This window comes from Leptinotarsa decemlineata, unplaced genomic scaffold (genome assembly GCF_025532065.1).
Source record: "Leptinotarsa decemlineata unplaced genomic scaffold, Ldec_3_MD MMD2_tig00001719_RagTag_RagTag, whole genome shotgun sequence".
NCBI lineage: Eukaryota > Metazoa > Arthropoda > Insecta > Coleoptera > Chrysomelidae > Leptinotarsa > Leptinotarsa decemlineata.
The window spans coordinates 8,354,564-8,381,629 of NW_027412569.1; the positions used below are offsets into that span (position 1 = coordinate 8,354,564).

At 38.2% G+C, this 27,066-nt stretch overlaps 4 protein-coding genes across 6 annotated transcripts; 2 read left to right on the forward strand and 2 right to left on the reverse strand.

The window, feature by feature from the left end:
* Nucleotides 1–440: 440 nt before the first annotated feature.
* On the reverse strand, nt 441–625 carry LOC111510471 (dolichyl-diphosphooligosaccharide--protein glycosyltransferase subunit 4). The gene has a single exon (XM_023166397.2). It carries the CDS (start codon nt 623–625, stop codon nt 518–520), a length of 108 nt encoding a protein of 35 aa, XP_023022165.1. The 3' UTR covers nt 441–517.
* A 300-nt stretch (nt 626–925) lies between these two features.
* LOC111510470 (protein NEDD1) lies at nt 926–8,751 on the forward strand. Of its 3 annotated transcripts, none has more exons than XM_023166394.2 (4): nt 926–1,083; nt 2,848–3,701; nt 4,130–4,670; nt 8,393–8,751. In XM_023166394.2, exons 2-4 carry the CDS (start codon nt 2,850–2,852, stop codon nt 8,662–8,664), a joined length of 1,665 nt encoding a protein of 554 aa, XP_023022162.2. In that variant the 5' UTR covers nt 926–1,083; nt 2,848–2,849; the 3' UTR covers nt 8,665–8,751. The 3 variants fall into 3 exon arrangements, with proteins under 3 accessions (XP_023022162.2, XP_074032502.1, XP_023022163.2); XM_074176401.1 differs by having other exon boundaries at nt 935–1,083; nt 2,806–3,701; XM_023166395.2 differs by lacking the exon at nt 926–1,083 and adding an exon at nt 1,885–2,003.
* Nucleotides 8,752–9,970: 1,219 nt separating this feature from the next.
* Nucleotides 9,971–12,599, forward strand: LOC111510475 (uncharacterized). The gene is made up of 2 exons (XM_023166400.2): nt 9,971–10,128; nt 12,203–12,599. The coding sequence occupies exons 1-2, from the start codon at nt 10,075–10,077 to the stop codon at nt 12,548–12,550; spliced, it is 402 nt and encodes a 133-aa protein (XP_023022168.2). The 5' UTR covers nt 9,971–10,074; the 3' UTR covers nt 12,551–12,599.
* Nucleotides 12,600–14,521: 1,922 nt separating this feature from the next.
* On the reverse strand, nt 14,522–20,080 carry LOC111510476 (uncharacterized). The gene is made up of 4 exons (XM_023166401.2): nt 19,923–20,080; nt 18,369–18,728; nt 17,914–18,267; nt 14,522–14,707 (listed from the first exon to the last, which is right to left on the reverse strand). Exons 1-4 carry the CDS (start codon nt 19,965–19,967, stop codon nt 14,696–14,698), a joined length of 771 nt encoding a protein of 256 aa, XP_023022169.2. The 5' UTR covers nt 19,968–20,080; the 3' UTR covers nt 14,522–14,695.
* Between the last annotated feature and the right edge of the window lie 6,986 nt (nt 20,081–27,066).

Genomic DNA, 27,066 nt, shown 5'->3' on the forward strand with positions numbered 1-27,066 from the left:
GCAATAAATTATTTTTTGATCAATACATGAAACAAAAAATTATTTTAGCCCAAATTACCATGAAAACTAGGAATTACTTGTTTTTCTTCAATACAAACAGACTTGTTTCTCCTAGACGTTATTTTGACATTGTCAAACCAATGTAAAAGAGTGAAAAGTGAACCTATTTTGAGGAAAATATAGTTTTCAGAAAACTCAATAAACAATTTTCCAAAAAGTTTCAAATTCAGTCAGTATTAAATGTATCGTGAAACTAATAAGGATCAGATTGAATTTCCAAATATTATATTTTGAATGACTAATAAGTAAATGTTTTACTTAATCTAGCTTTCTAATGAGAGCTATTCCATAAATTTATGATTTGACTTGATGTAAACCCATTTGAAAATTTTGATGATTGTTATCTATTAAAATAAAACATCAGGAATATTAATGGAAAATTAGGTGAAAAAAATCATTTATTTACATATGAATAATGGACTTTTACAGAAATATATCACGAACAGAAAGAACTTCATTACTGTTTGGAATAATTTGCGTTGACGTAGTGAAAAAGAACCACCAGAAGGAAGAGTACTATTCCCAAAGCATTGGACAGAACAGCCAAATGGACGTCAGTCACCATCCTGTAAAAAAAATCACGTTGAAGCTAGATAAAAATAATAATATGAAAATTAGAAAGTACTACTAGGATAAATCATATATGATAATTCATATCTTTTATGTTCCTCAAATATTGGTTAGTACAAAACTTTATTTGTATACTAGAAAACACACTAAAGGACAGCTATTGCAATAACAATGTACTACAAAAACAATCCAAATATTACTTATTTTATAACTCGGTAATTGTGAGTTGCACAAATAATATACAAAAATATATCATTTGGCAACGTTTACTACAAGAGATTCTTCAACCAAGTTTGTGTTCGGAATGCTCCATAGGTGTCACTACTAGTCCCAATGTCAATTGCTGTAGTGCTGTGATAGTTTTAAAAAGTTTCTAAGAAGAAAATTTCGTTTAATAAAGTAAAAGAGTATGTAATGTGATATAAGATCTATGTGAGAATTTCGAAAGCAAAGGTAGGTCAATTTAATTTTAACTTTTTCCAAGTATTTTTGCCCAATCTTGGAAAATGACATTAGTGATAGTAACGGTATTTCAGGGTTAGGTTTTCAAATTATGTTGTCCATTTCTTGAGAGTTATTTATTGAAAACAGTACACATAAAGAAAGCAGACTCCTAGTATTATAAAATATATTGCACAGATTCATTTTCAGTCATAGTGAATAAGAAAAATAACTTTTTGAAAGTGTTCAATATTCTTGAAGTAGAATGTTTGCTCGTTATGTTTATATGACAAAAATTGGAAAATATGACTTATTTTCATATCCGGTTAGCAAAATTAACATAACCTAACCTAAAACCCCCATGTATGAATTGTTTGCCAGAGTAAATTAGACTATCAAGTCTTAAAAACTAGTTTTGGTACTCACTTGTTTATTTTTTTCTAGGTAGAAATTGAACCAAATTTTATTTTAGTTTTCTTTCGTTTTAACGTGGCCAAAATGAAAACACCAACCACCAATAATTGTAAATTGTCGATCTGATAATGAAGTCGCACTGTTGCCACATAACATTAGAAATGTATCAAGGTTTTATTTCAGAATTGTTTTCATTTCCCAAACTACACACAACTCATTCGTAAATAACTATTCCTCTCCCTAAAAGTGTCATCTGACCATTCAAGAATGACTCACCAATTGTTTTCAGTTTTTCATTCATAAAGGGGATCATCCATCGGATTTTTTTATAGAATTTAAGAAGTAGGAATATTTAATCATCACATCGGCAACACTGTTTGTAATTGACACGTCACATATTTTAAGTGACAGTATTCTACTGTGGTTAGACGTTGTCGCCATTTCACACTCCAATTAAATAGTGTGGCTACTCACCCATATATGACGGTGAAGTCTCTGAAAGTTTCTAATTGAAATCTGTACGTTGTTTCTACGTAGTTTCAGCGATTCATTCGTAGATAGCGATACTTGTGTACTGCGAAGAAAATTGTTTCTATTTATTTGATTACGAAAATAAGCTTAACTTGTCCTTGTCTATTCAGTTCAAAGGGGAAGGGAGCCAGGCTTCAACCTGAATAAAATCAAGATGGATTACGTTGTCCTTGTCTTGTCCTTCTTCGACAAAAATCAGCCGATAGGGTAAGGGAGCTGGGCTCCATCCTAATTGAACTCAAGACGTTGGTCTGTTTTTACTTGAATTGAAAAGGAAATGTACTAGGAGAGATTGGTTTTTGTGAAAACAGTATTTCGCTTTCAGATACAAACTGGAAACAACACATTTTTGAAACAACTACTGTTATGTGTTGAAAATTTGGCTTTTAATGTTGTTCATATTCATATATTACTCTATTTTTTTTTTTTTCACTGATAAATTTTCTGTTTGTAGTAATAGATTGGCAGCCATTTTTCAGCAGCAACTTTTATCGTTATTTCATATTTATAGAGGTCCCAAAATGCTTCATTGACAAAAGCAGGGGCGTATTCAGAATATTTTTTCGAGGAATGGGGGTCAAAAGTGTTTAAATAAACAGTATTTTACATATTATCAACTCAAATGAATTGTTTTGTTGATTACTATACAGAACAGTTGAAAAATATGTATTGCAAATGAGGCATTATTAACCCTTCTAAGATACAGTTCAGTATAACGTTCAGTACTTATATAACGTTTAAAAAATTTATCTGAATATATAGAAATTGTTAAATATAATCATTTTCTAGAATATCGTCTGAACTGTTGAATACAAACAATCCCTGTTGCAGCCATGTACGTAGCATCAGCCTCAACGACCGTCAAATTCCACGATTTCCCCTCCGGCAACGTCGTCCACAACTACCAACCCGGCTCAAAAGTCGAAGGCCCCATCCGGAGTATCTCCTGGAGTCGTGATGGCACCTGGTTAGTCTTGGTTCCTCACTCTGGCGTCACCGAAATAGTCAGCACAAAAGACCAGCTGAAGCTGCTGAAAACCATTCAGGACATCGAGGAACCGACCTGCGCCTGCTTTCAGAACACGACGAAGAAGAATATTGCCCTGGGCACCAAAAGCGGGCTCGTATTGATCTACGACGTCAAGTCCAGAAGCACCAAGAAGCGGTTTCCGAGGGCTTCCAGCCAGATCACGCACGTAGATTTCACTGCAAGGGACACCCACTGCGTGGCGGGGTGCAAGAATGGGGAAGTGCTGGTCTATGGCAACATCACCAACAGTCCGCCGAGTATCTTAAGGGTTCCCAAGTCCGGCTCTGTTAACTGCTTGAAGACGAGCCTGGCCAAGCGCCAGCTGGTCCTGGGAGGTAGCAATGAAGGCGTTGTGGTCGTTTGGGACATCAACGTCAGCAGAAGCAAGTTCTTCATGGAGGCACATAAGGCGCCTGTCAACGCCGTGGCGTTCTCCCCCGTCAACACGGACTTGATTGTTTCTACCGGGTCTGACAGGCAGTTTTGTTTCTTCGACATCGTGGACAACAAATGCATCGCTAGCGTAGCCGTGGAGAACAGCATGACTGCTGTGGATTTCTCTCCTGATGGTACTTACTTCGTCATGGCCTCGCAGAACGGCAGGGTCTTTATCTACGATTCAAGGAATATTCAGGAGCCGGTACATTCCTTCCAGGTGAGACAAGAAGGATTTGATGTCTTTTTTATATTTTTTCCAGTTCAACTTCCCTTCTTAAGGGAAACCATGTTGGTGATGAGTATTTATGTAATCATTTAACCGTTGTTGTTTAACTAATTTATCTCATTTTTCCTACTCTCTGCTCTACTTAAGAGTTGTCTAACCATTTTCCTAAGCCTACTAGGTATAACTACCTTCATGAGTTCTTGAAATAACACTTTGAACCTGCAAGATCCTTGTGTAGAATCTCTCAGTAGTGTCGAGAATGTCCTCAATTTCCTCCCCAATATGTTTTTCGAACAAACTACTCAAATCGGAGTAGGCTAGTTTATTATTTACTGCCATAGTCCCATCCCCTCTCTAAGTTGACAAATTTTCCCACGGTTTTTTTACATTAAAACGATCTACACTCATCCTCCTCTCAGGCACACAAGAGCGCAGTGAAGCACCTAGCCTTCCAGAACGTACAAGAAACAGCAAACTCTAGCACCTGCAGCATCTCCACCGACAGCAATACCCCCGCCACCCCCTCCGAGACTAACGGAAACCGGCAAAGCAAGGGCGGCCGGGCCAGCGACTTCTTCGGCCACTTTGTCCCCAACGTTGACTCCGTAGACGAGGACAAGAGATCAGTGGTCTCCATGGAGGGCGGCGATTCTTTCATGGCCGCTCTCGGGCTCGACAAGAGCAACACCACGGACTCGATGAGGCAGGAAGATAGCGCGTTCAAGGTCAGGGAGAGGTTGCCCAGCATTGCGGACCTGCCTTCGCCTAGTTTGCCCAAGCCGGCCAGGAGGGATACCGGGGACTTCAAGGAGAACCACTTCGCTTCTACGCCGAAGATGTTGATGCTGAATCCAAACAGTTTGATGTCTCCAGTCGTAAACCACGGAGCTTCGATGTTGACCGCTGTTAATTCTCTTAGCGCCAATGAGGTGCGAGGTATTGTTAAGGAAGAACTGAAAGGTAAGCGAGATATGATTTATTGCACATTTTAAAATATTTAGATTTCAGGATAGTTGTAGGGAACGCTAGATGTGTGGTAGAGGTGTCTCGCAAGACAGTTACTCATCCAACGTTGGAAAGGTAGCTTTCCTGACTTAAGTACTTCATGGGGTAACATAAGAGTGTACGGTGTTGATCTCACGGCGTACACCCAAATGTTGTTGGCGGACCGCTCTATCGCGCATCTACAGGCGCAAGTCTTCAGCGTATGATGTGTAGTAGAGGTAGCTCGAAAGAGCCCTCGACAGTTACTCATCACACGTTGGACAGAAACCTTTCCCTACATGATCTAAGTGGGATGAAGTGCCCACTCGTTGCTGGAGGCTAGTGAGTCTTCATCTCCATTGGCGTTGGCCTCTTAGGGGCAGTAATTCGCGAGCAGGGAAATAGGACACGATGCGTGCATCCAGCTCCTTACTGGGACACGGAAAAGCTTGCTCTGATCCTTGATTTCTGCTTGCTTTTGTATAGATGCAATCGTTCGAGACGTCGCGGTTTGCGGTCCACTAGTATCGGAGTCTAGCCTGGTATCCGAGTCTATACTATAACAATTTTCAATTGAAGGTGATTCATTAGCAACGTCGCACTTGAAGTGACCAACGGATAATCCTCTCACCAACTATGCAGAGGCGTACCAAAATAATATTTTAATTCATTTAAACACATAAGTAATTACGTAAAAATTGTTATAGTAGGTGGCGCCTCCTGGTGTCAATGGTGAAACTGAATACATTTTCTCATTATGCCTAATACAGTACTTCAAAAAAAACAGAAAAATTTACAAAATTATTATTATGTTCCTTTTACATAGAAGGAGAACTACAAAGCAAAGAAATAATTACCTATGTTATGCTTATGAAGTTTCAGAATCCATTGACTCCGAAGAGGAATCCCCAGTCACACTTAAATGTATTATTATTTGGTCGAAAACAGTGTCTACCATCCCGTTCAATCACCACATTTTCTCTTCTTGATCACATGGGCTACAGCATTAGCCCAATCTTCTTTCCGTATCCGTTCCATTGCGAGTTCTAATAAACGTTGGACATCAGAAATTTTATATGTCACGTTTTCAGGAGCTACGTAACCCTTAATTTGAGCCCAGATTAATTCTATCGGGTTTGACTCGCAATAGTAAGGAGGAAGTCTCAAAATGGTGATGCTTTCAGCACGAGCTATTATATCCACCATATGCTGGGTATATCTGCCACGATGCTGTTTAATGACACTCATAAGCTCGGCCTTAACCATGGCCTTGGAAAATGGAATTCCTTTTTGTCCTAACTCACTCTGCATGTCTGCTTTTCTGGTGGTCATAGTTGACAACTGTTCTACTAATCGGCTGAGATAAGAAGCGTTATCCATTACTATTACCGAATTTGGCTCGACTCGTGAAAGAAGGGATTCAAACCATCCTTCAAAGCGTTGGGCGTCCATGTCTTCGTGATGATCCCCCGTTTTTTTGGATAAAAAAATGAGTGTACCATCGTCTAAAAAGCTACTCTCGCTACCTATTTGGGTGACAATTAGTCGTTGCGCTTTCCCCTTTGGTTCGCGATAAACCGTCCACAAATGCTTGACGATAACTAGTTACAGTAGTATCTTGCCAGATCTTAGATACTGTGTGACCAGCATTCACCCACGTTTCATCCAGATAATAAATCTTTTTGTGAGCAGAACGCATTTCTCTATAATAGAGCGAAGATATCTCCGTCGCCATGAAACTATATTTTCTCTTTCTATTAAGACAGATTTACGGGATCGTTTGGCTATATAAATTTTAAATATTCTTTTATTATTTTCCTTCTCTTTGCTCATTTTTGGAATGAACACTGGGCTACAGCTTCCACTGAACGGAGTATATTTTTTAAATTTTCGTACACTCTAAAGACAATCTGTTTTTCTTCTAACGACATAAACTCCCGTTTTCTTTGTACATTACTTAGACCTGCTACGGCATCAATCTTAATACTATAAAATTAATAAAATTCAATCACAAACTATTTTGAAGTTGATGTATTTTGAAAAACACTTTATTGTGAGATTTTCACTAGAACAGACTAACAAATCCGCAACACGTGTTTCGCTGCACAGTAGCTTTCTCAAACGTGTTCACTAACAAACTGAATTCTACGTACATTGTGATTTATATTACTTTTTGAAATAATAATATCTAACTAGAAACTAATAATATTCTAGGAACTAATTAATGACAGTTATACCTGAGTTTAACGAACATTTATACCTGAGTTCAATGACTAGGTCAACTAATTATCTCACAATAAAGTGTGAATGTGATGAAAATCTATGATAATGTATTTTGAAAAACAAGTATCGGCCAACAATTTCTCATATTTTAAAGTTAATAGATATAACAGTCTATTTAATGAATATAATAAAATATATTTAATAAATACAAAACAAAGTCACCTTCACAAGAAACAGAACACACTACGCCTATGCCGATAAGGACGCTTGATAATGAAGAAACCGAAGGACTAGTTATGGCATTTTAAGGACGAAAATATAATAGACCTGCGAGGTGTTGATCAGTTTACCGATGTTTCAAAGTATTTAACGAACTGGTTCACCTATTCGCTCGTACATCCTATCGATATGCAGAAGCTATCTTGTTAGGGGGGCAAATTTTATGGAATCATCTCACTTTCCAATTATTTACAATGGCGATGCCTAGACAATAAAAATGACCCCGGTAAGAATTTAGTTCTAACATTTACGATTATTGCCATTAGCTCTCAGTTCAATTTGTATATGAGTTATATTCAATTGAAAATTGTTATACTATAGCCGTAGAGGACACTAAAGTAAACGTTCGAGGTGTTGGGTTCGGGTGGACGGAGCTACTAGAATCCGACCTCAGATTCTCGGCATGCCATTTCTAGGGACGATGTGCCTAGACTTGGCGGGTCAGCAGAAGCAGGTGTGCCACCAGAGCGCTCTATCTGTGGAAATATGAGCATAGTTGGTCTGGTCGGTACTAGTTCGAACGCAACCGAAGGTTCTGTCCTCACGCCTGGCCACGGCTTTGGATGTAAAGGTTTGATTAGCGGGAGGAAGCTCAAGTGGGGCCAGGTTAGTGTGGCCGAGGGGTGGTACTCGAATGATTTCCCGTACACCTACCACGACCACATGCGACTGTATCAATGCCTGGGTGTGGCTGGGAGCCTCCAGACCCCCCGGTGCTGTCGTAACTATGATCCTCCCACCTGCCCTTTATGGTATCAGAACTTTGTGGAAAGAGCTTGAATAGCACAAAATTTTGGATGAAAAAAAACACGATAATAAGTAAAAAATCACAATATTTCCTTTATGTTCAATCCTGCTATAGTCTCTTTAGTCTTTGACATTTTTGATATAATTACGAGACGTTTATCTTTATTCGGGCAGTTTAAAAGATACATTTTCTGATAGTTCAACCAAAACTCGTGATAGTTTCGCTTTTCTAAATCTTGTAAAATGAACTTCAAATATGAGATTCTCAAGTTTTAATAAATGACAAACTGATTACCACAAAATTCCATTTCAATCAATAACTGTAGGTCCAAAATATTGTGCAGTCTAGCTCGAAGGACCATTATTTGTCATAAGCTCAGTAAAATCCGTATTATTTTTTAGTTGACCAAATAACGTGATGTGATTTAAACTCTCCTTTTTTCCGACAGGTATTCTCAACGAACTGAAGGCTGACATCAAATACCAGGCGACCCACACAACTTATCAGCTGAGGGCTCTATTGCTGGATATGCATATGGCCCAGGTTAAGGAATTCATAAACTTGGAGAACTTCTACAGGGGAGCGAGGGAGGATTTGGGCCACGAGGGATATGATAATGGAAGTTTGGCAGAGGAGAACGAGCAGCTCAGAAGAAGGATCCAGTTTTTGGAGGAGCAACTGAAGAACGCCACGCATGGGGGCGGAACTAGTGATACGTGAAGTTTTTTGTGGGATTTCAGTGTGGATTATTTCATGTTCATATACGTAAAGAGCTTTGTACGATTTTTCAATATATTTTTCTATAGATTCGGTTTTCGTTTTGAATGTTCAAGAAGGTATCTGTCGCGTCTTCCAATACTCGAAAAAATATAAAAAATGGACTGTAATAATTGTGGCATAAAGCAAACGCACAGAACTCCTCACACAAATCCCTGCCAGAAAGTAGGTGTTACCTGTAATAAGCCGCATTGTGTGGTTGAGCTGGACATCAACCAGGCCAACGTGAGCGCTATTAACCCACACCAGGGCGCAGTATTCAGCTGTTGAATATACCAAGCCCAGGGCTGAAGATCTCAGTGTGGAGGCTGAAGCTTTCTAAGTGGTGCCGCATAGTTTCTGGAGGATGTTATTACGCGTTTTGATCTTAGCTGCTATTTTCGATAGATGTTCTCTAAAACTCAACGTTCTGTCTAGTGTAACCCCTAGGTATTCAGGTTGTTTATTGTGTTAAAGTAGCATGTCTTCAAAGTAGATTTGCAGTTCTCTATTGGCTGATTTGTTGTTCAGTTAGAAACTAGAGTCCTCTGTCTTAGCAGCAATTGGTTTTAGTCTCCACCTTGCGAATGTATTGCTCGATAGCCAGCAGGTCGTTTGTTAGGATATCCTCGGTGACTTCAATATCTTTGAAGTATTATGAAGACGGCTGCTGTTTTCAGCTGATTCTAGAAATCTGCTTCTATGAATGAGGTTAGTGATAGGACATGATCCGTGCAGTTTCTGTTGGAGCGCAAACCTGCCTGCTCAAAAGGAATTGTATTCAATATCTGGGTAATAAAGTATCTGTTGACATTGCTGTCGTAACCAATGTTGATCGCGATCTGTTTTATTAGATTCAGTTCTTTACTAAAATTCAAATCCGAAAATAAAACATTCACTAGTCTGTAGATTTTCGTCATCTATCGGCCAGTTGCATTCAGTTCAATCATTCAATCCTGGTTAGCCAATCAGTGAATGTGATAAGTTCAAACTGATTTTTACTAAATGCTATCGGAAAATAACATACATCTCATTTTTATCGATGGATCAGTCACTAATAAACATTGTATGAGATTGAAACTGCAATGAAATTTTACATTGTTGAATGTTCGTTGTTCATTTCAATGATAATGCTCAAGTATTGTATAATCAATGGATAAATGTTATAATCCGAATTCATCATGGTCGAAGAGATTGGTAATTATAGCTTCTCTCTCTAACAAAATACCAATTTTCATTAATGATAAAATAATTATAAACATTATTTTTCGAAGTCAAACTTGAATAAATGCATTTTTTCGCACAGTTCATCTTTACTTGATTTCTGTGTCCTGTTCACAACTTTTGACGTTAACCTGAAAAAATTGATCAAAAATGAGAATTTGTATTCTGATATTTCTTGTGTTCGTTTCCTTCGTCTTCTCACAGGTGAGCATTTAGTTTCAGTTTCCATTCTATCAGTAAGGATCAAATTTTTATTTTCTACAATGCTTCTCGAAACATACATTTCGAGAAATATCGTCCTCCTGGAAAGGATGGTATATTTCCAGCTCTTTTTCAAAACGGACTGGAAATGATTTTACCTATTCTCATAAAATTGGCTTTGAAATATATACCACCCAGTTGGTATAGGTATGGAATCTACCATAACTGGATGTTTCTATGCCGTGGTAGTAAACAGAACTGCAACTACGACTCTTCAAAGTTAGGCCATTAGGTGCAGGATCCACGTCAGGAAGGGGAGGTTGTAATATCCTCCAAAGCACGATGGACGTTGTTCACAGTTGGTGCCTGAGGAAGCAGATGTCTGTCAATCCCAGCAGAACTGTGATAATTCCCTTCATTGGAAGGAGAAAATTGGAGGATCTAACGCCACTTTTCCTCAATGGTGAGGTCATTCCATTTGGAACGGAGGTGAAATATCTTGGCATTGTCCTTGATAAAAGACTCACCTGGAACGCTCACTTAAAAAAGTTTTACACAAAGCCAGACTGTCTCTATGGACATGTCGAAGGATTTGTGGTAAAACTTGGGGTTTAGGTCCCAAACAAATCCATTGTATTTATGTGATGATTGTCAGACCAATTTTCCAATGTGATTTTAATGCATTTACGCACAAAATACGGTTTCAGCTCTATCTATACAGCAGAAGCTGTAGCTTTGGAGAAAGCTCTGCTATGAATTGCTGAAGAAAGCATTAAAAGTGCCGTATTGATAACCGACGCGAAATCGGTCCTTCCCCAGGTATTGAGCTGGACCTAATTGCGCCTGAATAGGAAGCAGCGACCAATAGAGAAGGAAGGAAGGAAGGAAATCGGTCCTTTACTTTCAAATGAACCTCAAACACGAACTGATATGTAACATTAGAAAAACTTTGAATATATTATCAAATCTGCATGTCAATGTTACCTTCATCTGGACCAAAGGACATGCAGTTATTAGGGGTAATGAAATAGCTGATAAAGCAGCTAAAGATGCAACTTCCCTCAATGAATTTCACTAGTTCGGACTTTCATTGTCTACTATATAATATAAAATGATTTGAAATCCCTGAAACAACTAAAAAAGAATAATTAAAAATGAATAGCTGAAAATAACAATTACATTAAGCAAAATAAACCTGAAATGAAATAATAGTGAAATAAAATACAAGTAAAAATAGAAAAATTGAATAAAGAAAAATAAAGAAATGAAGAAAGGAAATAAAAATAAAAAGTGGAGAGATTCCAAGTCACGTTAGTTCACGACGTTTCGATTGTTAGTATCTACAATCGTCTTCGGGTGATGACTGGACTGATTCCTCCTAGAGATGACTATTTATAGGTCGTTCGAGTACTTTCACTTATCCCCGCTTTCCATTTTCAGCTTCACTGGTTCCCTCAATGTAGTCAACCATCTCTTCGCAAATTAAGATCAAATCAGTTATGTGAAAACTTCACAAAAAAAACAGTGAAAAAAAAGATGGCAGAATTTTTCCTTCGAGCAACAACCCTCATCCCTCTTCCAACTACCTTCATCCCTCACTACCAGAGAATACTCCTCACATTTAAAAATTCAGGGTACCTAAATCATATTGTTCTACCATCAGTAGATCCAAATTAAATAATGGTTGCTTTCCTTCACAACTAGCCAAAATTGGCATTACTAATACTGATAAATGTTCATGTGCAAATAACTCAAGAAATACATCTGAGATTCTCACATACAATTCCCCATTGATATCGTAGGTGTACCTACTATCACTAGAAAAAAAAGAAAATATTAATTAGAAATATAGGGCAATGTATGCCCATTTCAAATTTCTATGGCAACCCCCCTCCGACTTAAACCAACAACAACACAGTAGCCTTTAGTGAAACGTAAACCCATTTGTCTGTTTTATATGTAATTTAGCCCTTTGGTAAGTAATTTTTCTACGCTAATTCTATTTTATTCTCCATTGTGAGGATTCGTCCAATAAAATCATTCATTATCATCATAATACTCTCATTCTACCTTTTAGATGATACCACCAAACCAGTTGGCCACCCTGATGCGCTACCACAAGGAATGCCAAAGGAAAACAGGGATCTCTGACAACGTAGCCATGGGAATTGCAGCAGGCAAGTTTCCCAACGACCCAGTGCTGCAAAACCATCTTTTCTGCATCCACCAGAAGCTGGGTTTCCAAGATCAGAACGGAAACTTGCAGAAAAGTGTTATCGCTTCCACTATTCAACTTGCCCTACCCACTTCCATGAATGCGCAGGATATGGTGGATACCTGCGCTGTGCAGAGTGGCTCTCCTGGTCAGACTGCCCTGGATATGGATCGGTGTATGTTCGGGATGATAAGGGGTAGCCAGGGATAAGTTACCAGAAAGGAGATGAACATATTATGTGTTATTAAGTTTAATAAAACATTGATGCATAAAAAATATTGTTTTAAAAGAAAGTTGCGCTGGTTGGGACCCACACCGTAGGGTCCTTTCCAGGAAGGTGGACAGGTCACTAGAAGACATCTCCATCATATCGGCAGGTGTAGGTCAAGACTCACCGAACACACACCCTCTTATTAGGTTTTTCCTGGTCATCGCCAGATATTTCTTCGGCGTCAGCCTTCCAGGGTCGCCCAGGGTGATCCTGACAAGACTACATCCTTTGATTCCATCCCACCTCTTTAGGGATTGAGCATGAGAGTGACGTTTGACTTGTTCCTCAATTGTCGAAGTCATCAGGCCGTAGATCTCCCTTGGTCCTAAAATTCTTAGTCCATCCGCTTCCTTGGCTAAAGAGTCAGCAATACGGTTAGGAGAAAAAATCTCGATATTACATCCGTTTTCCCCCTCTTTTCGCATGATATTTGTCACGCTAGGAGCTGAAAACTCCACGATAAATATCGTCTTGCCCTGATGGTCGAGAAGAACTACATCAGGCATATTAGCTTGTATGAGCCTGAAGGTGAAAACGAATTGTTTCTAAGAATTCGGCACTTCTCGTTCCCTACACGGATTCAATATCCTCCGGAGCGTAGGACAGCACCTGTGGCTGGTCAATCCCGTAAAAGTATCGCGGGCTCTAACAAATCACCGCGTTATGTCGATGGATATAGACTGAGACTGCAGCATATTATCATTATAAGTTTCATATTATTTTTTACTAAAGGGGTTAGGATGGTCAGGTCCTTCCCGATACATATAAGAAACAATGGCCACTGGCCATACTACGTCGAGAATCGACACATTAAACGAAGAATGACAGCCTTTTGCATTAGTCCGGCGGCTGAAATTTCTGCCTTAGCGTGGCAAGCCAATATAATTTTTAATTTTTGAAATAAAGTAGGAGATCAGACCACCAAAGACTCCAATGATCAGAATAACATTTTCAAGAAGAGCGTCTGGGTAGAGTCTGTAGAGAGGTTGGTACCGTTTTTGTTTCCAATAAGTTGGAGCATCTACTTATATCTTTAGAGGTTCAATTAGCTTCTGGTGGTGTTGTTCAATGATAAATGGATAAGAACGTTTCGCGGTATTCAATATCTCCCTATGTCTCCTGATATAAGTCCTCTAGACATTTTTCTGTGGGATTATTCAAAGAATTGAATTCATAAGGAGCGCTGTACTAACATGGATACTTTAACACAGAAAACGTATATAGAAATTTGTCATCGAAGACATGAAAAAGTAATTTCAATGTTATGTTCAATATTGAAGCAGCACCTTCAAATGATTTCCAGTTGAGATTGCATAAAATTGCAAACGTTCTTTCCTATGACAGATGGATATATGTAATGATTATGTAATTATTTTGAAAAGGTGTCATTCTCAAACATAAATCAAAAACAAAGTACCTAAAAGTTCGTTTTTTAAAAGTTTCCTGTGCCAAAATATGACTATATTCCTGAATCTTCTGAACCTTTCATCTACCTTTGAATTCGTTTCACAAGAATGATCGTTTTTTCTCAATCAGATTAAATCTGCACTCTCAACTTTGCCTAAATAACGACAAGAAAAAAATAACTTCTTGTGATTCTTCGTTCGATAAATAATTATCATAAAACTAACAGTTTATCTACAAATCAAATATTTTTCAACAATTACAGAACTTTGAAAATCCCTTAAGCTTCCTAGGTGGCTCGAGAAATTCATGACATTACTACCCAGAACACGAGTCTAATAACCATAGCAGTCATTGAGGTCAGTGTTTGGGACAGAATATTGAATAATCAAAATACTCGTTAATTTTCATCGATTGAAACAGTAAAGACAAGATACAGTTACTGAGAGTACGCCTAACACTTTACCAAAGCAACGATTTGATTGATAGAAAATATTGAAACCCAATTTCAATTGAATAATATTTATTCATGAAGAGAAAATGTAAAAATAATAAATAAATATACCTTATATAAATAAATTATTAATCTTAATAGGTACGTATTGTAATATGAGCTTCAAACTCTTAGATAACTACTTGGAAATCTTCATAGCCAGTTGCTGTTTCTCCATTCGGTCCAATCAATTCGTAACCTGAAATAATAGCAATAATGATAACCTTTTTTTCCTTGTAGAGAAGTGAGATGGTACAATTTCAATTGTTCTATACACGTTGAAATGTTACGATGCAAAACAATCTTAAGATCAAATATAAATATAATTTCTATTCTAAATATGTAATGTATTTGCCACTGGCAGTGATATAGTTTGAAAATTTATTAAATTATTTTGAATATTACACATATAGCACGATGACCATTTTGGTACCCATTTCCTGACTTCTTGGGACTTCCCCGAAATGTACTACAGATGTCAGTACGACAAAACGGAAGCTAAGTATTCAAGATACATTTGGAATCAAGTTTTGAAAGCTTAAAGACGTCCTTATTAGAGTCATAAGAAGTTCTTGGTTAGTAATACTACTAATAGCCCTGTATATTTTTCAAAATAACATTGCTGGGGTATTTCAAATAATTATTCAATTTGTCTTTGTTATTTCGCGAAGCGGAAGTGCGTCAAAGGAAGTAATTGATTTATATTTAATTTAAATAGATTTTCGAATATCTAGCCCCATTGATAGTTGAAAATAATACAAACAAAAAATATTGTGCTGTGTCAAAGGACAACGTACAGTGCATTGAAAAAGAATGGATGCGGATATAGAGAGAAATCATACAGAAATCCTCAGACAATGCCCCGTATCACAAATCAATGATAACGATGGCAAAATTGCGTGAATTGGTGTTCAAGTTGCTTCCGCATCCACCGTATTCTCTAGAGTTGGCCCCCAGAGACTTTTTCCTGTTATAGGACATCAAGAGAATGCTCGCGGGAAAGAAATTTAGCACCGACGAAGATGTAAGAAAAATGTTACTATAATCTTTGAATCCCCCTCGAAGCCAACTTTATTGAATGATAAAATTGAATTTCATAAAAAAAAAATGTTTTTGTCAACTCGCAGACACACACGATATGTATGGGGTTTGTTTCACATCAAGTGGAACAACGACTTCCAATGATGACAATCGACGACAACCTACCCGCCATAAGTCATTTGCAATTTGCAAGGAATTCATAGATTGGACTGGAACTTGATACAATTCGTTATGAATTGTCACGGTATTTCAATTTCAAAGCTCTTTGTCTACAAAACACAATACGTAGTGTACATCGTGTGTTTCCTCCTTATATTTTTCATCACACGAAGTTATGATATCATCCTATGACAACTTTGATGGAACTGGAATATGGTATGGATCTCATCAGGACATCAACGAAACATATCAGCGGGAGAGACTGAGGATAAGGTTAGTAATCCAGAAGGTTCCCCGTGGGTTGGGCTACCTATCGAGCGAGTCCCCAGGTGAACGGCCAGGGGATTGGAGGCCCTGTCCGGGAAGCCAATGTGGCCTTACGGACGGGATCGCCGGACTCCTGGTCATTGGCAGAAATAAGTAGGGTGAGGGGAACTAAAACCCACCAAAGGCTTTTACAAAACATGCTACCGTGGACCAGCCTACCCAAGCTAAGGTGTAAGGAATCGTGCCGACAGATGAATGGCCGCAGGGTGAACAAACCCCTTGGGGAACTGAGCGAAACCTCATTGTAATCAGCCTACCTCTGGTAATGCGGGGCTCTGCCAGAGGTGACCAACTCTTCAACTCTTCAACAGAAATGTTCACCCCAATCTACCGCTTGGAATGAGGCTGGACATAGCAGATCACCTCCAACAGCAAGGGCACTTCCTGCGGCGGGCGCCAAGAGCTCCGCCTTGAATAAAGCGAAGAACCGGTTGCCCCTGCAGGAAAGCTCCCTCACTTGTCCATCTCCATGGAGGAAACCCCAAGAAGGTTGAAGAAGCCGCGCAACAACAGTAATATCGCTGCACCTTCCAAAACCTTCGCGGAGGCCACATTGAGACACCTCCAGGTTGCCAAAGAGGATGTGTGTTCGACGAGTCTTGACCTACAGGATGGACGATGACCTAGGAGGACAACTCCTCGGGAAGATGTACAATGGGTCACATATGACCTAAGTGCTGTGAGTCTACACTCACCCTCCCTACTCTACAGATACCAGAAATCAGAAGTTTCGGCGGAGCTACAAAGGTTCCCTCCTGGGAAATTCTTGACGATGTGAAGCATCAGTTTGTTTGGAACATCCCACAATAATAAACTTCGATGGATTTGGAATATGTTATGAATCATATCAAGACATCAGTAAAACAATACAGCTGGAGAGACTGGGAATAAGGTCAGTAATCCAGGAGGTTCGGCGGAGCTACAAAGGCTCCCTCTTGGGAAATTCTTGACGATGTGAAGCATTATGTTGTTTGGAATATGCCACAATAATGAACTTTGATGGAATTGGAATATGTTATGGATCATATCAGGACATCAGCAAAACAATGCAGCTGGAGAGACTGGGAATGAGGTCAGTAATCCAGGAGGTTCAGCGGAGCTACAAAGGCTCCTTCCTGGGAAATTCTTGACGATATGAAGCATTATGTTGTTTGGAATATCCCGCAATAGTGAATTCATGGAATTGGAATATGTTATAGATCATATCAGGACATCAGCAAAACAATACAGCTGGAAAGACTGGGGATAAGGTCAGTAATCCAAGAGGTTCGGCGGAGCTACAAAGGCTCCCTCCTGGGAAATTCTTGACGATGTGAAGCATTATGTTGTTTGGAATATGCCACAATAATGAACTTTGATGGAATTGGAATATGTTATGGATCATATCAGGACATCAGCAAAACAATGCAGCTAGAGAGACTGGGAATAAGGTCAGTAATCCAGGAGGTTCAGCGGAGCTACAAAGGCTCCTTCCTGGGAAATTCTTGACGATATGAAGCATTATGTTGTTTGAAATATCCCGCAATAGTGGACTCATGGAATTGGAATATGTTATGGATCATATCAGGACATCAGCAAAACAATACAGCTGGAGAGACTGGGCATAAGGTCAGTAATCCAGGAGGTTTGGCGGAGCTACAAAGGCTCCTTCCTGGGAAATTCTTGACGATGTGAAGCATTTTGTTTTTCATAATATCCCACAATATTGGACTAATGGGATTGGAATATGTTATAGATCTTATCAGGACAGCATCAAAACATATCAGCAGGAGGGACTGGGGATGAGGTAAGTAGTCCAGGAGGTTCGGCGGAGCTACAAAGACCCCCTCCTGGATCATCTGGATCAATAATTCCAAAAATGATGAATGATTTACTCACAGTGTACACGTTGAAATGGGAATTTTGCAAAAAACACTTGAAGAACTCATAAGCAGTATTTTCTGGATTATCTTTCTCAACATTGCAGGTGCTGACAAGCTTCTCGAGTTCATCGTAGTTTTCTACCAGTTCTTTCAGTTTTCCTCTGAACGATTGCTCGTCGATTTTTCCATTTTCGTCTTGGAAGCCCATTTTTTTGGAGTAGCAGAAGGCGTACTTTTTCAAAAGGGGGTCGTCTTCGAAAATCTCCTTTTGCGCGTTTTCCAAAATGGTGGGGTTAACCCCGGATTCTGCAGCGCAGTCTTTTTGGTAGCTGTGGAAGATCGCCTTCTTCTTCTCGGAAATGTTGATCACCTGAAAATTGTAACGAATTTTTATAAAAGTAATGTCCACTGAAGATGGAGTGGAAAGAAGAAATTTCTGATTCTACTCAAGCAAATATAAATCATACTTACATAGAACAAAGGTCCATGATCCCGACAAATATCATAGTGGCACATTGAATAATGGTAGGCAGACTCCACTGGAGAGTCTTTTTGTACTACGCACTTCTCCATGACTGCATCCACAGTGGACGCATTCCTTGCATACTGGGTGAGTTTTTCCCTCATCACTTCTCTTTGGAACTCTCCTGCTTCGTTCTGGAAGCCAAATTTCTGCGAGAGGCAAAGCAGGTATTCCTTGAATTTGGGATCTTCTGATCTCATTCCCTGTTTCATCTGAGTTATAATTTTTCTGTCCACGCCTGATTTTGATACGCAGCCTTGGTGATAGGAAAATAGTTTTTCTTTTTTCTCGTGGCTCAAACGACCAGCCTTTAAAGGAAAAAAGAAGTGAACATTTCAAACAGCAATGCAAATCTAGCTCAGAATTAATCAAATTCTGGTTATATCTTCACATGCAGTGTAAGATGAATATTTTTAAAGAGGCTGGTTTTTTGAAGAAAATCTTTTTGGCTCTCTACTTTCTCATCAATATTTTGCGAGTGAAAAATTTCCAGAGAAAGTGGTTTAGCCTTTAAAAGACAATTGTAGTGAATGCCTGAAGTAGCAAACAACATTCTAGATCACATACAGTGAAAAATAGATTCTTTTTTTGAAGAGGCTGTATTTTTTTTGGTTTCTACTTTCAGATCAATATATTATGACTGGAAAATTTACAGAGAAAGTGGTTCTAAGGGCCAGCCTTCAAAGGAAACTGGGAGTAAATCCCTCAAGCAGCAAAAAATCCTTCCCAGATTGAATCAAATTTTCTTATATTTTTACATGTAGTGAAAGAGATATATTTCTAAAGAAATTTTTTTCGTAGCAAACATTTTTGCTTCCTACTTTTCCAAGAGTGGAAATTTTCCAGAGGAAGTGTCTCAAAGTACCAACCTTTGAAAGAAAATTATCCAACATAAATCCATAAATTTAAAAAAAAATCTGAAAATTCATATTTCAATAAATGGCGTTAGTTTTTCACCAAGTTTTGAATAATTTGGAAAATATTCACATCAGTGTTCTTGTTTCCTCGATAATAAATGGCCCGAAACATTTACTTCAGGTTTAAATTATGACGTGTTTTATTTAATGAAGATTTTTTTCACGACAAACAAAGCATCCTCTGGTTAACAAAACTTGTAGAATTAACCTCAAAACAAATTTAGTAATAAATATGATTCAACAAAATTCCATGAAAGAAATATTGATAATATCAGATAAGTTGATGGCTATGATTTCAGTAATTCTTCTACAGATTTTTTACACAAAAATGTTTGCTCAACACTACAGGTGAAGAGGAGTAAACTCTGATCATAGAATCGAAAATGTATTTACAAATTTGTTAGTCTGTTGCTGATAAAAAAATATTAGAAATTGAAGAGACATTAACGATGGTTAACGGAAAAACATATTTCAAACAGAAACAGATATATGACAATAATGGGATACTGATATTACCATAATGGAACAATGAAAAATTTCAAATAATTTCTCATTCATTCATAATTACAAATCATAATTACTCACCAAAGAACCGGACACTAGGACCACAAAGACTATGATAGATTTCATGATGTTTCTTTTCTTTTACTGTACCAATAAATTTGCCAACTTGCCTTTTTATATACAAGTCCTACTAATCTATCAAAACCATCTAATATACAGATTTATTGGGGAAGAGAGATTCGCAAGTTCATAAAAAGTTCGACTGTGAAACTACGTTGCCAGATCTCCAACATGGTGATTTAGAAATGGTTAAAAAAACACAGTTTGTATTCAATTCAATTGAATAATACAAGATTTCTGTTGCAAATGAAATGACAACGACTGTGCATGTGATTGCATCTACACATTTCTAAATTTCATTGGTTTTTCTGTCCCACAATTATAGAAATAGATCAGGTACCCATTTCGACACCCATCTGAGGAACTTTCCTGCTGAATAAACTTTTTGTTTGGTTTTGTGAATACTTTTCCCGTGAACAATGATAGTAGTGTCATTAGCATGAAAAAATTTTGTGCATCCTCAATATACTTGTGTAAAAGGAATGAAAATGGACCAAGTACTCTTCCTTGAGCACTGTTCCCGAGTAAAGGGGATTCGATTCTCCGGGAGAAGGAAATATCAGGAACAGAGAGTTGTTGGTTCGCAGATGGATCAAAAACACCTTACAGTTCTCTGGTGCAGGTGTTTTCAGTCGCAGACCCAGGACAGAGATATAAACCTGCCTAGGAACATATGCGACTGTATTTCAAGCTGAAATTCATTCACAAGTCTCGCACAGTCAAGCGGCTTTGAAAGCTCTTGGCTCCTACCGAGAAACGTCTAAATTGGTAGCAAATTGCCAAAAACGACTCTCCTCGATAGAAACACTCAACGGATTGTCTCTGGTCTGGATTCCTGATCATACTGGCCTGGAAGGCAAGGAGGCTGTTGACTCCCGTGCAAAGAAGCGTGCTGCAAGAGGCTTCATCAGACCAGAACCTGTCATTGGCATCGCATTGGGCTTTGTCAAACAAATATTGAACACCTGTATGGCAGAATCTTCCAGGATTGGCCCACTCTAAGGCGTTCATTGTGCCTTCGAAGCTTGATACCAAACAGTTGTTGGACTACAGTATGGATGTACTACGATGTCTAACAGGCCTTCTTACAGGTCACTGTCATTTGAATCATCATATGCAGAGACTTGGACTGTCGGAAGACAGTGTGTGTCGCCTCTGTTTGGAAAACGAAGAAACAGCAGAGCACATACTTTGTGCCTGTCCCGCTGGGGACCGAATCAGGTTTATGAAGTTCGACGAGCCGCACTCTTACCTGAAACTGAAAGACCACTCACAATACAAACTAATCGGCTTCGTTGAAAAGCTGAGTTTATTTGGTCGAGTGTAAATAGGTGTGAGCCACAATAAACCACTGAGCGTTGCGATGGAGGGTCGAATAGACCCACTCACTTCGGACCTAACCGAACCTAACTCCTCCTTGAGGGGTTCCCAAGATGAGTTGATATGACTCGAGCAGCACCTCATCAATCTTAACTCTCAGCGCTCTTTTCGATATACATGATGAAAGTTTGGACTCCATTGGCCCAGTGATACCTCATGGATGTTATTTAATTCCCAAAAATTTCAGATTGATTGTGTCAAAAATACGCATTGAATGAACAATATTTCGTAGAATCTTCCATTAGATTCTTACAGTCATTACGATGACATAAAGTTGTAATTCCATCCAGGTAAAGTTATAATTTTAACCAGATTGGTGCTGATGAGGTAATAAGGCAAGTGTCTCATTCCGAAACATCGGATGTTCATCATTGAGGATGACAGTGTTCCATGTAAGTAAAATGATACCTCTTTCATATACTATATTGTGTAGCAATCCTTTGAATGCAAATGCAGTTTCTATTGAGAGGTCCTTTCTTGGCATGGTGAAATAATTTTGAATTCATTTCAATAATCAGTGATTCATTCATATACAGCAGTTTCTGATATTCTTGAAGAAAATTTGACTACGTTCATCATTCTACAATTTTCTATACAGTGTGGATCGCCCATTTTGAAGACAGATACCACTTCAGCTACCTTCAATTGATTTGCAAATGTTCCAAGTGTAACAGATACGTTCAAAATCGATACCAAATGATGCGCAATTCCTTCGTTAGAAAACACAAAAATTTCGGAAAAAAATTCATTTATTTTTAGAACAAAATCTCCTTGCAGCTCTATACAATTTTCCCAGCCACGTTCAATTAATTCGATACCATTTCTATAATGAACTGTCTTGCTCCTCAAAATAGCCATTAACTGCCGACATCACTTCTTCATTGTTGAAAAATAATTGACCACTAAACCATTTTTTCAAGTTTGGGAACAGAAAATAATCAGAGGGGGCCGTGTTACGATTGCGCACGGCTGGTGTAAACCTCGAAGTAGAAAGGGGTCAATTGAGGCTGGGCCTATGGCGAGAAGCGCTTACTGCTCAACCTCTGCTGTAGACAGCCAGTGATGCAATTGAACCCAGGTCGGTGTTTCATAAGCCCTACAAAATACAAATGAAACAGAACACAGAGTCAGATGCTACAAATTCAATACGCATATATACAGACGGCTCAAAAACCAAAGAAGGCTCAGGATGTGGAGTTTACTCCAGATCACCAAACCTAAGGTTTGCGTGGGGAATGGGAAAAATACCAGCGTGGTCCAAACAGAACTGGCTGGTATCTCAATCACCACAAAAGAAATCACCAGGAAAGGAATTTCTGGCAAAAACATAACAATTTGCACTAATAGCAGACAAGCCCTATTAGCCTTGAACAGACAACGTGTTCCTCAGGGCTAGTATCAAAGTGTCACCAAGATTTAGCCAAAGCCACAGTGAAATTTTCACCTGAGTATAACATCACCCTGTATGCCGATGACTCATCTTTTCTTGTCTCCCAGGAATGCAGTGAAATGAGTGAACAAGCTTGAAACATCTTGGTAAACTAGGATTATGGTTTTCAGCTAATCAACTACATTTCAATATATAAAAAACTGAGTATCTAATCTTTCACACCAGACAAAGGATAATGAACAAACCACTCTCAATCAAACTGAATGATTTAAATATTATCAGAAAATCAACAACAAAATTCTCGGGAATAACCCTGGAGGACGATCTCAGCTGGAATGAGCATATCACATCAACTATAAATAAATTAAATACGAAAATATATCAAATTCGATGTATGCGGAACGTGGTTGATATCGGCAGTCTGAGAAATTTCTACTTTGCTGAAATCCAATCTATTCTACTTTATGGCATTTTACTATGGGGAAACTCTGCGGCTGCACAGCATCTATTTTTTATTTAGAAAAAAGCAGTAAGGACTATAAAAATGTATCACCCAGGAATTCCTGCAAGCCATTGTTTGCCGAATTGAATATTCTTCCTCTGGCCTGTCTTTATATAATGGAAGTTGCCTGCTACATTCATAAAATAAAAAACACTCTTCCCAGGCATTAGCTGGGAACAATTAGCTGATCTATCCAAATCATAGCAATCTCTAAATTACATCAAATGGACCACTCTCAACAGGTGTAAGAATTTACAATCAATTATCCACTGGCATTAAAATTCAGCCTATACACTTCAAATTTCGAAACTCTATAAAACGCTTTCTGCAAGAAAATTCATTTTATACTATTGATGAATTTTTAATGTAACTTTTTGAGCAAACAATTTATTTTGCTGTTCTTTTGTAGTTACGTATGTAGTCTTTACTATATTTATATACATGTACTAAGACATTATATCCTGAGGTGGGTTGAAGGGCACGGTAATCGCATTGGCAACCCTTTAGCCAAGGAAGCGGCTAGACTAAGAATTAAAGGACCCAGCGGCAGTCTTTCCAGGATCACCCTGGGCGATCCTGGGAAGCTGGCGCCGATGAAATCTCTGGCGATGACCAGGAATAACCTACGCTCAACAGTAGGATTTCTGATTGGTCACTGTCAACTAAGGAAACATCTCCATAATATGGATCTAGTGGACACACCTCCATGCAGGATATGTAAACAGGAAGATGAAACTATGCGAGTGTCCGGAGTTATCGTCAATAAGAGAGTGTGTATGTGTTCGGCAATATACATGCCGATATAAAGGAGATGTCTCTCAGTGACCTGTCCACCTTCCTGGAAAGGACAGGATGGACGATGCCCTAGAAGGACAACTCCTCGGGAGGATGTACAATAGGTAACATGTGGCTTAAGTGCTGTGGGCCTACACTCACCCTCCCACTCTACAGATTCAGATCCGAGGGGATCAAATCTGACGAATGGGGTGCATGGGGTTTTTCATTTTTTATTTATTTATTTTTTATTTATTTGAAAATAGGAAATCCTAATATAAATACAAGTCCAAAAAGTTGAAAATGGTATATAAAAAGTATTAAAATAGTATCAAAATTCTTCTAACAATAAAATACGTTCAAATAATATATAAATACAAGAAGCTAAAAAACTAAAAATAGAAATGTGTTCCTGAGGATATTGTACCATAACACAGAACAAATCAGGAGTATTCAGAATAGTTAGTTCCATATTACAATTATACTAGGGCATAAAAACAATTATTCAAGTGGGTAAGTAATGAAATATTTAACATATCACAATGTAACACGATGTAACACAATTTATACAAAACACATAAAAGCTCGAACCAATAAAACAATTCGATGATGTGAAACATAAAAATAAACATAACATAAAAATAAAAATTCAGAAAATTCATAGAGTACGTGATGTAGGTAATATATATCTTCAACTGAGAATATAAAGTAACAGAATCTTTAATCTGGTATGGTAATTGGTAGAAATCATTCATTCCTTTGAAAAACAACGATTTCATAAATTGCTTTGTTCTTTTCCAGGAAATGTGGAATTGATTGGTGGTTCTTGTGTTATAGTCATGAATTTGATTGTTGTACGTAATGGAGGAATCAAAATATTTTGGTGATAAATTTCTGGTTATTTTATAAATAAATATCATACTTGAGTAATACAGTGTATCTGTCACATCATACCACTTGAGGGCACTCAGCATGCACTGAATGGAAATGTATCTATTACATTTTAAGATACTTCCTAAACCTAGATTTTGCAGTTTCTGTAACTTCTGTATATTGTTTTTATCTAAAAGATAACAGAATGGAACAATACTCAAAATGGGGCTGTATAATGGTTCTGTATATTGTTATTTTTGAAAACATGGAAACTTCCAATGAAATCCCGGAGAAAAAAGTAGTTTTTTTGATATTTTTTTACAAATATAGTCACAGTTTGCATTGAGTGTAAGTGATTCATCCAGCACGAAGCCTAAATACTTGAATTCTGACACCCATTCAATTTTGTCTTCCTCCACTTCGAGTTGAAGCTTTTCATAGTCAATTGATTTCAGTTTAGGTTTCTCACTGATTATCATTGATTTGGTTTTATTCGTATCAATCTTTAGTTTATTTTCGTTTAAATATATTTCAATTTTTTTCAACAATCGATTCATGCGCTCCACTGTTTCTACAACGTCAGGTCCATAGCATGCAAGTAACGTGTCATCTGCGAATAAATTCAAAAAATCATAACCTTGTATATTCAGGGAAATTATAAACAGCAGTGGTCCCAGGACACTCCCTTGAGGTACGCCTATAGCGTTTGAAATTTCATTTGAGAAACATTCCCCCACTCTAGGTGGCAATTCAAACCTTAATTCGATGATTCTGGTCATTGCGATAATGGATTTGTGAGCTGGTGCTTTGTCTTAATGACCAACTGCGGCCGTTTTTGCTAAATTTCTTCACTCAAATGTTGCAATGAGTTGGCATAATCCTCGTCGTTGATAGTTTTACCTTTTTCAAGATAGTTATTGAAAATTATCCCACTTGCATCCCAAAAAAACCGATGCCATGGCCTTGTCTGCAGAAGAAACGGTCATCGCCTTCTTTGGAGCAGGTTCTCCCTTTTGAGTCCACTGTTTTGATTTTTCTTTCATCTTGGGTGTGAAGCGATGGTCTCATGTTTCATCCATGGTTATGAAATGACGCAAGAATTCTGCTTTGTTGCTGTGAAACTTCGCTACCTCTTCACTACACTGTTTTTTCTCGAGTGTGAGCAAACGCGGCACCCATTTCGAACACAGCTTCCTTATGTCCAAATGTTTAGATAATATACGGTATACCGCACTTTTTGAAATATCTAATGAGTCTGCTAACTCACGCTCTCAGTCGACGATCATTCAGTACCGCTTTATGTATTTTCTTCACCGTTTCTGGAGTCGTCACCTCGTTTGGTCGACCACTGCGATGCCCGTCTTGGCAGCTCGTACAGCCCCGTTTGAACTCTACTACCCAATATTTCACTGTTGTAAACTAAGGAACAGACTCACCCAGAGTCGAATCCAAGTTCAGCTTTCGCTGTTGATAATTGTCAAATAAATACTAAACAACGCAGCGTCTTTAAACTTGAAACAGATGCTATATAGATTGTGTACCTTCTAATACAGTGACATTTTTCAAACAACTACCGCCATCTCTAGGTCAGGCAGGGTACTTCTGGAACCACCCTGGTACCTAGAATATTATCTTAACCACAAGAATATTTTTCCCAACTGTTGAGGTACTCGATGGACGTCCGATTCAGAAATAGATTGAATGAATGTTTAGTTTTATTCAATCTACTTTTCTACGAAAAAATACATACAGGTCTGTACACGTCTGAGGAAGCTATTGTATAGTGAAACACATGTGGCGTTTTGTGAACTGTCCATTGAAAATATCTCAATGAAGTGTATCTTGAATATATTTCGTATCCAAATTGATCAATTTTAGCGTGAAACGGACAACGTGTCTGGCAACATCGCCTCTATTCTCAGCAATTATCACAGCCAAAATATTAACGGAGCTGTCATCTGCAAGTTGATGACTGATCTGATCTCAGTGAAAGAAACCGCAAAAAAAATTAACACGCCAACTTTAATTCCTGCTGCAAATATCTCTAACGCTTTTGAACGATGAACCCTTCTTAGCTTCCGGCGGTGTCTACAGAAAACATCTCGTGATGACCGCATTTAATATCATCATATTCTAAATAGTTTAAGCAGGGTTGGAGTAGATATTAGAAAGTCATTATGGGCCTG